Source organism: Mobula birostris, chromosome 13, assembly GCF_030028105.1.
Source record: "Mobula birostris isolate sMobBir1 chromosome 13, sMobBir1.hap1, whole genome shotgun sequence".
NCBI classification, from domain to species: Eukaryota; Metazoa; Chordata; class Chondrichthyes; order Myliobatiformes; family Myliobatidae; genus Mobula; species Mobula birostris.
Window position 1 is genome coordinate 55,999,455 of NC_092382.1, and position 19,146 is coordinate 56,018,600.

The 19,146-nt window shown below is 42.5% G+C and overlaps 1 protein-coding gene across 1 annotated transcript in view; it reads right to left on the reverse strand.

Annotated features, from left to right (window-relative positions):
* Positions 1–19,146, reverse strand: part of LOC140207944 (scavenger receptor cysteine-rich domain-containing protein DMBT1-like) — a 57,971-nt gene that overhangs the window by 17,579 nt on the left and 21,246 nt on the right. Inside the window, exons 5-7 of the mRNA XM_072276482.1 lie at positions 7,138–7,449; positions 3,002–3,316; positions 2,071–2,385 (exon numbers count right to left, since the gene is read on the reverse strand). Coding sequence (XP_072132583.1) covers positions 2,071–2,385; positions 3,002–3,316; positions 7,138–7,449 — 942 coding nt within the window. The remainder of the gene's footprint in view (positions 1–2,070; positions 2,386–3,001; positions 3,317–7,137; positions 7,450–19,146) is intronic.

Sequence of the window (19,146 nt, forward strand, 5' to 3'; positions counted from 1 at the left end):
GATGCAGGAAGATTGTTCCCGATATTGGGGAAGTCCAGAACGAGTGGTCACAGTTTGAGGATAAAGGGGAAGCCTTTTAGGACGGAGATGAGGAAAAACTTCTTCACACAGAGAGTGGTGAATCTCTGGAATTCTCTAAAACAGGAAACAGTTGAAGCCAGTTCATTGGCTATATTTGAGAGCGAGTTAGATATGGCCCCTGTCACTAAAGGGATCGGAGGTATGAAGAGAAAGCATTTCTGAGTTGGATGATCAGCCATGATCATACTGAATGGCGGTGCCGACTAGAAGGGCCGAATGGCCTACTCCTGCACCTATTTTTTTCTCTAAAGTATCTACCTTGGTATGGTCCTGGAGGACGGGAAGTATCACTCTGAGAAGGGAGGAAGGCAAAGGAAAGAGAATTATAGTCCAGTTTACCGATCGTCAGTGGTTTGGAACGTGTTGGATTCTATTATAAATGATGTTGTTCCCAGAAAATCTACAGAATATAACAGACAATTAATCTTGAATTAATATCACAAAATCGATCTCTCTCCGACACTCCTGGTGACTAGACTTACTGATGCAGAGAAAAAAAAATATTACATGAAAAATGGTATTAGTGCACGGACGAAAATATCACCAAACTACTTCATTAAGAGATGTAGCGAAAAATATTAGAAGTAAAATATAATTATTTCCGTCCTATTTGAACATTTATTTGAGTCCTTATCCCTAATGGTTCCGATCAGAAATACTGCCAGGCGTCAGTACCATCGCCTCGTTTTACACTTCTTTGCAAATTTCCTCTCTCAAATTCCCCCTCCAGAATCCCTTCCTTGTTCAACTAAATGCTCAATTTCCTCTTTTTAAAGCACAGAACGAAAAAAACAGTTGTCCCTGGCATGTAACCTTCTCTATAAACTGCCTATAAATGCCCTAACACATAGCACTCTATTTTACTAAACTTAATGTACCTATCTAAGAGTTTCTGAAAAGACCCTATTTTATCCGCATCCATCACCGGCAGTGCATTTCATGCATCCATCACTCTCTGTAAAAAACTTACCCCTTCCACCCCCTCTGTATCGACTTCCAAAGAACCTTAAAACAATATCCGGTTGTAGTACAATTTAACTCCGAACAAATGACCCAAAATATATTTCCTTTAATCTTTGTATACACCTCTATCAGGTCACCTCTCATCCCCCGTCACTCCAAGAAGAAAAAGCCGGGCTCACGCAACCTATTCTCACAGGGCACAGTCTCCAATCCAGGCAAAACCCTCGTAAATCTCCTCTGCACTCTGTCGATAGTTTCCGCATTTTCTCTGCAGTATGGTGACCAGAACTTAACAGAATAGACCAAGCGGGGTCTGGCCAAGCTGTAACAGTACCCCGCGGCTCTTGATCGTGCCATCGCTTTAACTTAAATCATCATATTTTCAGACCTGAATGGAAGTCTGATTTTGAAAAGTATAAACTAGGAGACTAGCAATAATACGGAGGGAATAAGCAAGGGGCGGGGGGGGGGGGGGTAGCAGGGAGAGAGAGAGAGAGAGAGAGAGAGAGAGAGAGAGAGAGGGAGAGAGAGAGAGAGAGAGAGAGAGAGGGAGAAGGCAGGTAGAACTCCCAGTATTTAATTGTAATCAATAGCAAAATTGTCGAACTGCCAGGACGATCCCTTTCAGTATATATCCTAAATTATGAATAAATCGTTGAAAGCCTATGAAGTAAATTCGTAGTTCCAGCGAAGCAGAATTAATTTTGCACATTTTGCCCGGGTAAATGCGTTTTTATTCATCGTGTTCAGTTTTCTATGCACCTTCCCACATTGTACTAGCTAGTCGGTTAATTGATTACAATAAATTCGCTCGTATGTTTTAGGAGCGGAGCTGCCGTAGGAGCTGTGGTTGGGGAAATAAATTGGAAGCCCTGCAAGAGGAGATATGATTGATAACGCCGTTTTGATGAGAGAAATGGAGATATAAATACCTGCAAGTCTCAGTATTTCTAAATTTATCTCTCTAAATAATTAATAGCCACACGATATTAAAAATTACAATTTCCACTTTTCCATGCTATTCACCTGAACATAGGACGCCAACGCCGATGAAGTCAGAGGAAGACCGATTGAATATGGATGTCCTGCAATTTTGGAGATGAGATTCGTTTCCTTCACACTGAAGGTCGGTCACCCACACGGGCCCTTCTTTCCCTCTGTACCCCGAGGCGATGTAGGAGGATGTGGCCACACCGCAACGCAGTTGCTTACAGACGACGTTGGCTTCATTGATAGTCCAAAAGTTATCCTGTATTCTGCTCCATCTGCCATTATCATAAACCTCCACCTGGCCGTCGCAGCGGCTTCCCCCTTCGGTCAGCCGCAGAGACCACATTTCATCTACAATGTGGATGAGATTGTGTAAAACAATTAATAATTACTCAATGTATCCCAGATACTTTCAGCTATTAGCGGCAAATATTAGTTTATACACTAATTTCCTACAAGGCAATCTCCCCAGAAGCCATTTAACCTCTCTTCTCCCTCCGCAGGATAAAAAAAGACGCACACGTAGCGGTCCCAGGCATTATTCTTACTCGCCGAACATAAAGAGAGCCATTTAAAGTTTTATTATAATTCATTGTTCTTTTTCAACTGTTTATAATATGACTTAACTCACCTGCAAATATTACATCTTTATTTTTGCAGATTTTAAAATGGTACAAAAATTACTATCTTGAAACACCAATTGACATAATTCTCTGCACTTTACAATAATTTCTCCTCAAATTTTAGTTTGATTCACTGTAGTACTCAAGGTCTGTGTATCCAAAATAAAACAGTCCAAATTGCAAACACAGACTGTAGCCACAAAAAAAAATTAGATTTGTGGCATATTTTTGCAGAAAACTTTGGATGCATTCAATTGTTCTTTTTTTCTTTTTTTTTGTCTCTGTTATGGATATCTTTTCGACCAAAGAAGGATTTCATTCAGACTAATGTTTCAACAGCTCACCGGTGCAGATTAGGCTGGCGTCATTTCCATGCGAACAGCTGATCTGACTCCACGCTGAGACTTGGCAATCAGCTAATCGGGACTCATTGCCCAAACAAATGTAGTTATCCTTCCACACCGGCCCGTTTCCTGTGCCAAAGTATGCATCTCTGGGAGTTTCCTTTACTGCACCACACTGCAGCTGTTCACAGACCACGGCAGCATCTTCCAAGCTGAAGTACTCATCACAAAGTGTTCCCCACTGGTCCCCGTGCTGAATTTCCACCCGGCCAGAACATCTGCTGTCCCCATCAACGAGTCGTGCTACAGAATTCCCTGTTGTATTAATAATTGAATTCAGTTAATTAATCTCAACATAAACTAATTAAAAGAACTTGCACAGGATCGGACCACTATCCAGAGCATCTGCTCGGCAGAGCTTCGCGAAAATAACAGAGTATGGCACAATGTAGACCAGTATATCTTTTATCTGATTGACACACAATCATTTTTTTTCCCAATGCATTTTTAAGTGTTGTGAATAATCTGCATACACCACGACAGGAACCTCGCGTTTTTGTAGGTTTATAACAAAATCAGTGCTATTGTTTCAAACATTGGGCCGAGCAGGTGAAAAAGTGTTTCCTTACCTGATTTCTATACAGTACTCCTGATTTTGTTGATCGTTCACAGTTTCATGCCCATCACTCTAAATGTTACATTTTGTCGAAGTTGAAAATACCAGCATCATATTCCACCCATGCTGTTCTTGCCCACTCAGTGGACAATATGCATATGCATCATATTTATCTATCTATCTATCTATCTATCTATCTACCTATCTATCTATTTACATGTAATATTTGAGGATACTTCCTGCAATCAGATATTGTGCACTCAGACGGGGCATTTTCGATTTTCTCTTTCGTTATTGGCGATTAAATTGATGTTAGTCTTTGCTTGTGATGTTTATTTTCTTTGCACTTTTCCATTGTCTATTTTCATGTTTGTTTCTTTCACTGACGACTCATTTCTTAGGTTAATAAGCAACTTTCAAGTTGTCATTCACGTTAGGCCCCCCAAAATTGTCCGCTGATGATTATATATTACGGGGAATTCACAAGGCATCTGTCTTTGGACTAGCAGCTATATAGTTGATGTTTTATTTATTCTTCTGCTGAGGTTTTTATCATGTTTACAATCGTTATGCAATGGAACGGAAGATCAGCAAGTATGTGAAGAAGTGGCTTAGCGTACCGAGCAGCCTCACCAATTCCGCAATCCATAGTAGCCAGACAAAGCTTACCATCCCAGTGTAATCCCTTGTTGAAGAGTTCAAGGTATCCAAGGTAAGATATTCATGATGCTTCGAGACTCAAAAGACCCTGTCATCACCAACACCCAGCCGGTTGTGAGATCAGGCAGGAAGTTGTCAGCCCATGCAGCAATTGATGAGGCAGAGTCTAGATTGAAGGACAAGGAGGTGGTTGGGGCTACCCAGCTAGGCCGCCAGGGACTTGGCTGGACAGCCCACAAATGGTGGTTGTCCTCTACAGGTGAGGAGCGCCGTGAGCTTGTAACACAAGAAATACGAGAGGTAGAAGAGGAGAAGATGTTAGCCAAAACAGCAGTCCTGGCCAAACAGGGGGCTTGGACCTGGTGGGAAAGTGTTGAACAACGACATCTATCTTGGAATGTTCTGTGGCAGATGGAACCACTCCGCATTTCTGTTCTGTGCAGAGCAGCATACGATCTGCTCCCAACACCTGCCAACCTCAGCACCTGGTATGAAGATAAGACAGACAGATGTGCTGCTTGCGGCGAGAAGGGAACACTTCAAAGTATTTTGATTGCATGCAGAGTCAATCTTTCCTGCGCCATGTACACTTCGAGACATAGCACCGTTCTCAAAGTTGCAACAGAAGCGGTTGAGCAGAGAGTACTGCAGCACAACTTATCTCATGCCCCATGCTGCACAGAACATCGCATATCATTTGTGAAAGAAGGCTCCAAGTCCAGGGTGTACAGCGCAGGCCCACGATCAAGCATACTTTATTCAGCCAATGACTGGTGTGTCAAGGCCGACCTGGACGGAAAAGGCAGTTTCCCGGAGCAAATAGCCTTCACCACATTGCGTCCAGATATAATCGCACGGTCTGACACCAGTAGAGAAGTGGTTATTGGTGAACTCACAGCCCCCTGTGAAAACAACATCGATGAAGCCCATGAGCACAAGTTAACCAAGTATGCAGAATTAATGTCAGAGTGCAGCGACAGACGGGGGAATGTCTCATGCTATCCATTCGAAGTAGGTTGCCGTGGCTTTATTGCGTTCACTTTCCAGAAGTGGCTGCGTGAGCTCGGCTTTACTAGAAGAGAGATCAAGGCAACCAGCAGCGCTGTAGCTGAGGCAGCAGACACAGGATCAGCATGGGTGTGGAGCAAAGGTCCAGAGGGGCAGATAGTCGGACAGCGTATTTATTCCAGTCGGTCTTTATTCTTTGGAACGTAGAAATTTGAGGGGGAACTTGAAAGAGGTATTTAAAATTATGAGAGGGATAGATAGAGTTGACGTGGATAAGCTTTTTCCATTGAGAGTGGGGGAGATTCAAACAAGAGGACATGAGTTGAGAGTTAAAGGGCAAAAGTTTAGGGGTAACATGAGGGAGAACTTCTTTACTTAGAGAGTGGTAGCTGTGTGGAACGAGCTTCCAGCAGAAGTGGTTGAGGCAGATTCGATGATGTCGTTTAAAGTTAAATTGGACAGCGATATGGACAGGAAAGGAATGGAGGGTTATGGGCTGAGTGCGGGTCGGTGGAACTAGGTGAGAGTAAGAGTTCGGCACGGACTAGAATGGCCGAGATGGTCTGTTTCCGTGCTGTAATTGCTGTGTGGTTATATGGTTATATGGTATACATCTTTTGCAAACCCTTCAGTAGTTGTATAGGCACCCGAAGAGTAGACTATCTGTTGGATGGAACGACACTGATAGAGGCAGATGCCAAGTTTTTAAGCTCACCAGTGGGAGGTGGTGCTTTAGCACTGCTGGCCCACCACCTCGAGGGAGTCTTGATCATAAGCGGGCCGAAACTCCTGAAGACAGGTGGCAGATCAACTGATGATCCGACTGGTGACAGCACAGGACAGTTAGCATGTTAGTCCAACTGTATATTCAATTCTTTAATTCTGTTTGTCTCCTTCACTGATGACTTATTTCTTAGGTTCCTAAGCAACTTTCAAGCTGTTATTCACCTTGGGGCCAACAAAGTGTTCAGTGGTGATTTTAAACTATGGGGAATTCACAAGCCATCTGTCGTTCAACTAACAGCTATATAGTTGTTATTTTAATTACTCTTCTGCTGGGGTTTTTGTCATTTTTACAGTCGTCATGGCTAAATTTGTAGCAATAAAATCCGACGCTATTGCAACAAGCTATCTCTCTCTGATCATGTATATTCTATACTGGTGCAAATGCATGCTTGGAAGTTGTGCTGCAAAAACAATGGTTTGTATTCATCTACAGTTCCGCACAAATTCATCTGTGTGTTTCCTTTCAGAAGAAAGGGGAAACGTTTCGGGAATATTCAATAATCCAGCAAAGTATCAGTACTAAAATACATAATATTTGATTGCTTTTTGTTAATAGAAATAGCCGTTATATAGCTACAAAGCCTGCTGCGCATTTTAACGTTTAATCAGCTTTATATCTGTATTTCGACACATGACAAAATTCAGTATCATTAAATTTCCTCGAATTATTAATTTTCACGTTAAGGTGTATGATATAATTTGAAAGGCGTGCTGAGAAATTTTGCGGCATGTACTTCGCACTCAACTTCTAAAGGAAAATTCCAGTTCGCATTTTTTATATATTTCCTATTGCAATAATGTATTGTTTAATTTATAATACCGCTGCATGCTACGCTTTTGTTGGTGATTTTTGTTTCAACTTATTGAAGCCTTCAAATATGTTAATTTCTTTCGTCAAAACCCAAATTGAAGTCAATCGTTATTTTATTCTTCAAGCAATTTCACCCTCTTAATCTGTCCGTCAATGTCAGATGAAAATGATATCGAACTGTCGTCTGCTGATGCAATTTGCAAATCGCTAATGGGAAAAATGTCGAAAAGAAATACCTGGATCCTAGGTACTCACCAGAGCAGATCACACTGACATCATTCTCATGGGTGCAACGATGAGCTCCTGAAGAAAATGGACAGTCCCACAGCCCCGACTCATTACCCAGGCATTCAGAGGCATTAGTCCATATATGTCCTGTTCCTTCTCCAAAATAAGCTCCTCCCCGCACAGCAACAGCGGCTCCGCATTGAAGCTGTCGGCACACCACGCTGGCATCATCCATATCCCAGTGCAGATCACACACCGTGTTCCAGGTTTCTCCAAACTGCACTTCCAGTCTTCCAGAGCAGTCATCACTTCCGGACACCAATCTTGGAACTCGGTGGTCTGAGGAAGATATGAAGCACAGTTAGGAAAAAGAACACTTGAGCAATATGCAGCGAATTCCTGTTGCTTTCATTGTATATAAAGTCCCAATTGGTTCTCAAACAGATGACATTGTTTTCCACGTCCAAATTTCATAATGGGATATCGGAACTGAGTATCAAAATTACTTTCTCTCTTTGGTGGTTAATTAATGCCAGATAATAGATTCTTAACACGTTTATTCCTATTATTTTTATATCCTCTTTTAACCAGAGGAAATTATATCATCTTTCTTATGGCATGATACCAAAGGCATGAAATATTATTATAATTCAGGGGAAAAAGTAAGAACATTGTTGCTATTACTATTATTATCATCATCATCATCATTATCATCTTTAATTCCAGATACGGTGACGTTTGCATCGAAATTCCAAAAGCATCATTCATTTTTCTCAAAGGGAATACAGGGAAAATGAATTAAAAGAAATACTTTTACTTCCCCATCTTCACGCTATAGTGGAGCCAAGTATTCACTGAAAAACGTGTATAGAAAAAAATGAAGTAATCATTATATATAGATGACAAATACTTCAAGCATGAAATAAATCTGATGAAATTAAGTCAAGATTTTCGACGAGGAGACTATGGCTAAAAAATAGCAGTCCACTTTCAATATTTCTTATTTAGAATTCGACAAAGGTGATAAATGCAAACACGGTAATTAAGTTAAGTCAAGACTGACTGCATTAGATTAGATTAGATTATTGTATTAGATTATGAGGACACTGTCCTCGTTTATTGTCATTTGGAAATGCATGCATTAAGAAATGATACAATATTCCTCCAGAGTGATATCACAAAAGAAAAACAGGACAAACCAAAGACTAACACTAACAAGACCACATAATTATAACATATAGTTACAGCAGTGCAAAACAATAACATAATTTGATAAAGAGCAGACCATGGGAACAGTAAAAAAAAGAGTCTCACATTTCCTATCGACTCCCGATAGTCGCCGATAGCAGACGGAAAAAGGGGGAAACTCTCTCTGTTAGAAAGTTCCAGGCACCGACAACTGTTGGCGCGTTGGAAGCACCTGACCACAGCCGACTCTGAGTCCGTCCGAAAACTTCGAGACTCCGACCAGCCCTTCGACACCGAGCACCGAGCACCATCTCTACCCAGAGCTTGGACCCCGTCCCGGCCGCCGAGCAATAAGCAAAGCCGATGACTCGGAGCCTTCCCCTCCGGAGATTCTGGATCACACAGTAGCAGCGGCAGCGAAGAAGACATTTCGGAATTTTCTCCAGATGTTCCTCCGCTCTCTTACGTCTGTCTCCATCAAATAAGGATTGTGCACGGCACCCTACTTGACAGATTACAGATATCATTCACCGGAGCGAATGATGTCACGCCGCCATCTTCTCCTCCTTCTCCATTGTTCTGGATTTGATGGGAAGAAGAATCGCCTGTTTATCCGACTGCACTGTTATTCAAAGAAATAATGGTTGGCGAATTTTGTCAATTTGTTTACATTTATTCCATTTTCCTCAACATATTCTATAAAAGCGCCATTCCAAAAGATTCTCGTACTTCGTCCATCTGTACATTTTTACCAGTCCCACTGTCATCTTATACGTGGGTTCTATATATACGGCGGCCCTTACCTTGGAAAAAAATGCCGTGATTCTGCTGTCTACCGATGAAATCAGGTAGCGCTGAGGCTTCATATCCAACATATGATTTTCGTAACTTCTTCCATCTCTAAAGGGCCCCTAGCACTAAATTAATTTTTATGCCTCCTGTCCTAAGTATGTACACGACTCTTTCCACAGACATCGCTCCCCCCGTAGTTCCCTTATCAAGTTATCCCTCCCCTCTAATCTTTCTCTGGGCATTTATCCCTGCAAGCAGCCAAAATTCAACACTTGTTCATTCACCTCCTTCCTCCCCTCCATTAAAGGCTGCAACGAGTCCTTCCAGGTAAGGTAACATTTCACCTACGAAATGCTATGGACGTCTATTGTAACTATTGTTTCTCTGCTGCCTCCGCTACATCAGTGAGACCTCGTCAATGTGCAGCTCATTTTTCTGTCTCACAAGCAGAACTTCCCGATAGGCCAACAATTTAATTCCAATTCCCATTGCAACATGACGGTCCACTTGTGCCACGATGTGGACACATTCGGGGTGAAGTAACAAAACCTTGTCTGCCGATCTTGTAGATTTTATGCCGAAGGTAAATATGGATTTCTCCTTTGAGTTAAAAAACGTCGCTTACCCTCCCCTCGTCTTCAATTCCCTATTCTAGCCTCTTATGGCTTCTCACCTACCTAGCGCGTCCCTTGCTATCCCTCCTCTTTCTTTACTTTACTTTATTTTCGCCAAACAACTGATACCAGAGCGTACAATCATCACAGCGATATGTGTTTCTGCCCTTCATGCTCCTGGAGTCCAAATCGATAGAAAATACAATAAAACAATAAATTATAGATAATAAATCGAAAAGGCAAAGTAAGGTAGTGCAGAAAACCCGAGAGGCAGGTCCGGATATTTGGTGGGTACCGCCCAGATCCGGGTCAGGATCCGTTCAGCAGTCTTATTACAATTTGAAAGAAGCTGTTCCCAAATCTGACCGTACGAGTCTTCGAGCTCCTGAGCCTTCTCCCGGAGGGAAGAGGGACGAAAAGTGTGTTGGCTGGGTGGGTCGTCTCCTGATAATCCTGGCAGCAGTGCTCCGACAGCGTGCGGTGTAAAGTGACTCCGAGGACAGAAGATTGGTTTGTGTGATGTGCTGCACTATGTTCACGATCTTATGCAGCTTCTTTCGGTCTTGGACAGGACAATTTGCATACCAGGTTGTGATGCACCCCAGAAGAATGCCTTCTACTGTGCATGTATAAAAATTAGTGAAGGGTTTAGAGGACAGGCCAAATTTATTTAGCTTTTTTTCAGGAAGTAAAGACTGTGGTGACCCTTCTTGGCAGTAGACTCTGCTTGGTTGGACCAAGTCAGGTCATTTGTGATATTGAGCCGAAAAACTTCCATTTCTCTGAAGTGACACTTCCCTTTCATGTCAGATTCCTTCTATGCATCTCTATAGTTTCCCCACCCACTTGCTCTCACCTATCAGCTTCTAGCTGTGTTTTCTCACCACCTCCCATCTTTCCACTCAGGTGACTGCTCTTTCCATACTCTTCCATGAAGGGCTCGCCGAATCATTTACTCATTTGCATGGACGCACAGACCATGTGCTTAGTTCCTGCAGCGTTTCTGTTGGAGACTTTAGATTTCCGTTACCTTAATGGGTAATTTTAATGTCACAGAAATGAAAACAATATGTATCATGAAATTATTTTTTTCTTCGCAAACTCCGACGAAAACAGAGGAGTGCCCCAAAGTATGAGTAGCAGTTAAAACGTTTGAACTCCGAAACACATCCAGTTCCCCCTCCCACGCACAAGCTGCTGCAACGCAGCGATAACCCCCACCCACCAACAAAATAAACATCAGCAACCTCTACCGACCAGTCAAGCGTGCAGCGAACTATCAATTAAGACCCAGACTTGCAGTATCCCAAAAACGACGTGCACCCGATAATGTGTCATATCACAGGCTCGCTCTCTCCCTAATAAGGGAACAAGAGGTGTCCCCGTTTCACACTGTGAGGGGGACATAAAAAAACAACTCGTTGACTTAGGATTGTAAAAGTGTGTTGCGTCGTTCTTCCCGAGCTGATTCGGCAGCAGAAAGGTGCTGATTTCCGGACAGACAATGCACGGCAGTTAACCCGCTGCCGAACTTCTTGTCTATGCAACGAGTCATTATTTTTATATACGCTAAAAGGTAACATCTCAGTCTGCTTTAGTGAAAAATAGTTTTATCTATTGTTCACAGATCTCCAGCTGTCCGTGCAATATCATTCCGACGCTTTTCTCCACCCTGTCAAGAATAATATTAGCATTCACGTATCACGTCGATTATAATTGCATAAAATTTTAAATGCACATTGGCATAAAGATAGCGTACAGCCTTAGCTCAACAGAATCACGCTCGAATCCTTGGCCAATGATGCAAATATCCTCTACCAATTTTGATTGGCATGCCATTGCCGGGAAGCAAAGTACTCACCCCGGGCTCTCTATGCTCAGCAAAAGACCTCAAGATCAAGATAATAATCCTTTCTGTTCGGATCTCTTTTAATTTCGTAACATATAACACCATGAATCTGCGTTAAATTCTTAAAGGCATTCCTTTCCGCACATTACCATTTGATCTAATTCCAGCTGTAACTGCAGGCAATATTCTTAACAAACCAATGCATCAGTAATTTGATGTCATCGACGGACCTATTAATCATTATATTTGGATTCAACACAATTCTTTAAGCGATACGACAGAAGCAAGGAAAATGATTTTCCTCGGTCGCAAAACTGAAAGAAAAAAAAACAATACCTCATTATGACGCTCTGTGTCCTATCAATGATAAAGTTTAGTATTGAAATAGTTACCCCAACAGCAATACCACCTGAGTTAATTTTGTGGACCAAACTTCCATAAATTTCATGGAGGAAACATTTACCGCGTTGCCTCGTCAATTCTCTTGTTCAGCTTTACTAAAATCTCAGTTTCATAGAATAGTACAGCACATTACAGGCCCTTCAGCCCACAGGGTTGTGCCGACAATCAAACCCCGCCTCCCATATACACCCCCCCGCCCACCTTAAATTCCTCCATATACCTGTCCAGTAATCTCTCAAATTTCACTAGTGTATCTGCCTCCACCACTGACTCAGGCAGCGCATTCCACGCACCGACCTCTCTCTGAGTAAACAACCTTTCTCTAATATCCCCCTTGAACTTTCCACCCCTTACCTAAAAGCCATGTCCTCTTGTATTGAGCAGTGGTGCCCTGGGGAAGAGGCGCTGGATGTCCACTCTAGCTATTCCTCTTAATATCTTGTATACCTCTATCATGTCTCCTCTCATCCTCCTTCGCTCCAAAGAGTAAAGGCCTAGCCCATTTAATCTCTGATCATAATCCATACTCTCTAAACCAGGCAGCATCCTCGTAAATCTTCTCTGTACCCTTTCCAATGTTTCCACATCCTTCCTATAGTGAGGCGACCAGAACTGACAATAGACAATAGACAATAGACAACAGGTGCAGGAGTAGGCCATGCGGTCCTTCGACCCAGCACCGCCATTCACTGTGATCATGGCTGATCAACCACAATCAGTATCCAGTGCCTACCTTATCCCCATAACCTTTGACCGCTATCTTTAAGAGCTCTATCCATCTCTTTCTTGAAAGCATCCAGAGACTTGGCCTCCACAGCCTTCTGGGACGGAGCATTCCGTATACCCACCACTCTCTGGGTGATTTTTTTTTTTCTCAACTCCGTTCTAAATGGACTACCCCTTCTTCTTAAACTGTGGCTTCTGGTTTTGGACTCACCCATCAGCGGGAACATGTTTCCTGCATCCAGCGTGTCCAGTCCCTTAATAATCTTATGTTTCAATAAGATCCCCTCTCAGCCTTCTAAATCCCAGCGTATACAATCTCAGTCGCTCGAATCTTTCGACATATGACAGTCCCGCCATCCCGGGAATTAACCTTGTGAACCTACGCTGCACTCCCTCAATAGCGAGAATGACCTTCCTCAAATTCGGAGACCAAAACTGCACACAGTACTCTAGCTGTGGTCTCACCAGGGCCCTGTACAGCTGCAGAAGGACCTCATTGCTCTTATACTCAATTCCCCTTGATATGAAGGCCAGCATGCCATTAGCTTTCTTCACTGCCTGCTGTACTTGCATGTTTTCTGTCAGTGACTGATGTACAAGAACACCTAGATCTCGTTGCGCTTCCCCTTTTCCTAACGACTCCATTTAGATAATAATCTGTCTTCTGGTTCTTACCAGCAAAGTGGATAAGCTCACATTTATGTACATTAAACTGTATCTGCCAAGCATCTGCCCACTCACCCAACCTGTCCAAATCATCCTGCATTCTCATAACATACTCCTCACATTTCACACTGGCACCCAGCTTTGCGTCATCGGGTAATTTGCTAATGTTACTTTTAATTCCCTCATCTAAATCATTAATATATATTGTAAACAACTGCGTTCCCAGCACTGAACCCTGCGGTACCCCACTGGTCACCGCCTGCCATTCTGAAAGGGAGCCGTTAATCGCTACTCTTTGCTTTCTGTCAGCCAGACAATTTTCAATCCATGTCAGTACTCTGCCCCCAATACCATGGGCCATAATTTTGCCGACTAATCTCTTATGTGGGACTTTATCAAAGGCTTTCTGAAAGTCCAGGTACATTACACCCACTGGCTCTCTCCTGTCCATTTTCATAGTTACCTCCTCAAAAAATTCCAGAAGATTAGTCAAGCACGATTTCCCCTTCGAAAATCCATACTGACTCGGACCAATCCTGTTACTACTATCCAGATGTGTCATAATTTCATCTTTTATAATTGACTCCAGCATCTTTCCCATCACCGACATCAGGGTAACCGGTCTATAATTCCCTGTTTTCTCTCTTCCTCCCTTCTTGAAGGGCACCATTAGCCACCCTCCAATCCTCAGGAACTGATCCTGAGTCTATAGAACATTGGAAAATGATTACCAATGCGACCACGATTCCTAAAGACACCTCCTTAAATACCCTGGGATGCAGACCATCAGGTCCCGGGGACTTAACAGCCTTCAGACCCAACAGCCTGTCCAACACTATTTCCTGCCTAATATAAATTCCCTTCAATTCATCCATTACTCTACGCCCTTCGGCCACTATTACATCTGGGAGGTGGTTTGTATCTTGCCTAGTGAAGACAGATACAAAGTACCTGTTCAACTCGTCTGCCGTTTCCTTGTTCCCCATAATAAATTCATCCGCTTCTGTCTTCAAGGGCCCAATTTTGGTCTTAACTATTGTTTTTCCTTTTCGCATACCTAAAAAAGCTTTTACTATCTTCCTTTATATTCTTGGCTAGTTTACCTTCGTACCTCATTTTTTTCTCCGCGTATTGCCTTTTTAGTTACCTTCTGTTGGTCTTTAAAAGTTTCCCAATCCTCCGGCTTCCCACTCGTCTTTGCTATGTTATACTTCCCTTTTATTTTTATACTGTCCATTACTTCCCTTGTCAGCCACGGCCTCCCCTTACTCCCCTTAGGATCTTTCTTCCTCTTTGGAATGAACTGATCCTGCACCAACCAGAGTATTCGCAGAAACACTTGCCATTGCTGTTCCACTGTCATCCCTGCTAGGGTATTGTTACATTGAACTTTGGCCAGCTCCTCCCTCATAGCAGCATAGATCCCTTTGTTCAACTGTAATACTGACACTTCCAAGTTTCCCTTCTCCCTCTCAAATTGTAGATGTACACTGGTCACAGTACTTCAAGTGTAGCCTAACCAGAGTTTTATAGAGCTGCATCATTACCTCGGGAATCTTAAACTGCCTCCCTCGACCTAGGAAAGCTAACACCCCATAAGCTTTCTTAATTACCCTATCTACCTGTGAAGCAACTTTCAGGGATCTGTGGACATGTACCCCCAGATCCCTCTGCTCCTTCACACTACAAAGTATCCTGCCATTTACTTTGTACTCTGCCTTGGAGTTTGTCCTTCCAAAGGGTACCACCTCACACTTCTCCGCACTGAACTCCATCTGCCACTTCTCAGCCCACTTCTGCAACCTATCAATGACTCTCTGTGTGCTATCACAGTACGACTCCCTGTGTCCTATCAACAATAAAGTTTACTATTGAAATAGCTACCACAACAGTGATACCATGTGAGTTAACTTTATGGACCAAAGTTCCATAAATTTCATGGAGGAAACGTTTACCGTGTTGCCTCGTCCATTCTCTTGTTTAGTTTTTCGAAAACCTCAGTTTCATGATAGATGACTCCTCGTGGAAAAACGGCAAAGCGCATTATATGAAATTCATACAAACCCTCACTTAGAATCTACTTCCAATATTGCACATGTAACACGCTGTACGATTTCACTGCTAAGGCTTATATAATGGTTTCTGTGTAATGTTAAGGTAATGGCTTCTGTGTAGCAGCAATGTCTCTGTTATGACTAGAGATAACGGGACTTTGGAATTCAGTGACTAGCCAATAAGAAATTGTCGCTGTGTCTTGTGTTTCTGGAAGCAGCTGTTTTCGCGGACTTTTACCAGAGGGCGAGAGAGGGATGAAGAGAGTTGTAAAAGCAAGGCTGAAGGCTTTGTGTGTCAATGCAAGGAGCATTCTTAACAAGGTGGATGAATTAAAAGTGCAGATTGTTATTAATGAATATGATATAGTTGGGATCACAGAGACATGGCTCCAGGGTGACCAAGGATGGGAGCTCAAAATTCAGGGATATTCAATATTCCCGATGGATAAACATAAAAGAAAAGGAGGTGGGGTAGCATTGCTGGTTAGAGAGGAGATTAACGCAATAGAAAGGAAGGACATTAGCCCGGAAGATGCGGAATCGATATGGGTAGAGCTGCATAACACTAAGGGGCAGACAACGCTGGTGGGAGTTGTGTCCAGGCCACCTAACAGTAGTAGTGAGGTCGGAGATGGTATTAAACAGGAAATTAGAAATGCGTGCAATAAAGGAACAGCAGTTATAATGGGTGACTTCAATCTACATATAGATTCGGTGAACCAAATTGGTAAGAGTGCTGAGGAAGAGGATTTCTTGGAATGTATGCGCGATGGTTTTCTGAACCAACATGTCGAGGAACCAACTAGACAGCAGACCATTCTAGACTGGGTATTGATCAATGAGGAAGGGTTAATTAGCAATCTTGTCGTGAGAGGCCCCTTGGGTAAGGATGACCATAATATGGTGGAATTCTTCATTAAGATGGAGAGTGATATAGTTAATTCAGAAACAAAGGTTCTGAACTTAAAGAGGGTAACTTTGAAGGTATGAGACGTGAATTAGCTAAGATAGACTGGCAAATGACACTTAAAGGATTGACGGTGGATATGCAATGGCAAGCATTTAAAGGTTGCATGGATGAACTACAACAATTGTTCATCCCAGTTTGGCAAAAGAATAAATCAGGGAAGGTATTGCACCCGTGGCTGTCAAGAGAAATTAGGGATAGTACCAATTCCAAAGAAGAAACATACAAATTAGCCAGAAAAAGCTGTTCACCTGAGGACTGGGAGAAATTCAGAATTCAGCAGAGGAGGACAAAGGGCTTAATTAGGAAAGGGAAAAGAGATTATGAGTGAAAATTGCCAGGGAACATAAAAACTGACTGTAAAAGCTTTTATAGATATGTGAAAAGAAAAAAAGATTGGTTTAAACAAATGAAGGTCCCTTACAGACAGAAACAGGTGAACTGATTATGGGGAACAAGGACATGGCAGACCAATTGAATAACTACTTTGGTTCTGTCTTCACTAGGGAGGACATAAATAATCTTTCGGAAATAATAGGGGACAGAGGGTCTAGTGAGATGGAGGAACTGAGGGAAATACATGTTAGTAGGGAAGTGGTGTTTGGTAAATTGAAGGGATTAAAGGCAGATAAACCCCCAGGGCCAGAGGGTCTGCATCCCAGAGTGCTTAAGGAAGTAGCCCAAGAAATAGTGGATGCATTTGTGATAATTTTTCAAAACTCGGTAGATTCTGGACTAGTTCCCGAGGATTGGAGGGTGGCTAATGTAACCCCTTTTTTAAAAAGAAAAGGAAGGAGAGAGAAACCGGGAAATTACAGACCGGTTAGCCTAACATCGTTGGTGCGGAAAATGCTAGAGTCAGTTATCAAAGATGCGATAACAGCACATTTGGAAAGCCGTGAAATCATCGGACAAAGCTAGAAACATAGAAACATAGAAAATAGGTGCAGGAGTATGCCATTCGGCCCTTCGAGGCTGCACCGCCATTCAGTATGATCATGATTAGCATGGATGTGTGAAAGGAAAATCATGTCTGACAAATTTCATAGTATCTTTTGAAGAAGTAACTAGTAGAGTGGATAAGGGAGAACCAGTGGATGTGGTATATTTGGATTTTCAAAAGGCTTTGGACACGGTCCCACACAGGAGATTAGTGTGCAAACTTAAAGCACACGATATTGGGGGTAAGGTATTGATGTGGATAGAGAATTAGTTGGCAGACATGAGGCAAAGAGTGCGAATAAACGGGACCTTTTCAGAACGGCAGGCAGTGACTGATGAGGTACCGCAAGGCTCAGTGCTGGGACCCCTGTTGTTTACAATATATATTAATGACTTATATGAGGGAACTAAATGCAGCATCTCCAAGTTTGTGGATGACACGCAGCTTTGCGGCAGTGTTAGCTGTGAGGAGGATGCTAAGAAGATGCAGGGAGACTTGGATAGGTTAGGTGAGTGGGCAAATTTAATGTGGATAAATGTGAGGTTATCCACTTTGGTGGCAAAAAACAAGAAAATAGATTATTGTCTGAATGGTGGCCGATTAGAAAAAGGGGAGGTGCAACGAGACCTGGGTGTCATTATACACCAATTATTGAAAGTGGGCATACAGGTACAGCAGGCGGTGAAAAAGGCGAATGGTATGCTGGCACTCATAGCAAGAGGATTCGAGTACAGGAGCAGGGAGGTACTACTGCAGTTGTACAAGGCCGTGGTGAGACCACACCCGGAGAATTGTGTGCAGTTTTGGTCCCCTAATCTGAGGAAAGACATTCTTGCCATAGTGGGAGTACAAAGAACGTTCACCAGATTGATTCCTGGGATGGCAAGATTTTCATAAGATGAAAGACTGTATCGGCTAGGCTTATGCTGGTTGGAATTTAGAAGATTGAGGGTGGGGGGGGATTTTATTAAAACGTATAAACTCCTAAAGGAATTAGACAGGCTAAATGCGGGAAGATTGTTCCCGATGTTGTGGAAGTCCAGAACGAGGGATTACAGTTTGAGGATAAAGAGGAAGCCTTTTAGGACCGAGATAAGGAAAACCTTCTTCACACAGAGACTGGTGAATTTGTGGAATTCTCTGCCACAGGAAACAGTTGAGGCCAGTTCATTGGCTATATTTAAGAGGGAGTTAGATATGGCCCTTGTGGCTAAAGGGATCGGGGGTATGGAGGGAAGCCTGGTACAGGGTTCTGAGTTGGATGATCAGCCATGATCATACTGAATGGCGGTGCAGGTTCGAAGGGCCGAGTGGCCTACTCCTGCACATATTTTCTATGTTTCTATCTTTCTATGTTTCTATCTCAAGTGTCGATTATCCACAGCTGTATAAAGTTCTGGATAATGAAAAGATTCTCTTTTTAATCTATATCCTGTTGTATTATATATTAGATATCTATCAATTTCGTTTCATCTATATAATTGATAATGATACGACAAGCATTTATTTCCTTGTTATTGATACACATCGTACACAACAGAAGTTCAAGCATCGCCCTTTGGATGCAAAATTGGTCACAGATTAACAATAAGACAAGCATTGTTCTATCTTTGGATTCTATCTCCTGCAGTGCAGCGTAATTTCAAAATTATTCAGCCTGCCTTGCAACCCGTGTGCCTCATCTTTACGAAAGCCCGTTATGCGAAATCTTGTGCAAAATGTTTTTAATGTGCACTGCTGTGCCATGAAGAATATTTGCAATTACTGGAACAATTAATCAAGTTTATTAGAAACACGAGGTTACCCCATCACAACGTTATGCAGACTGTGCAGAA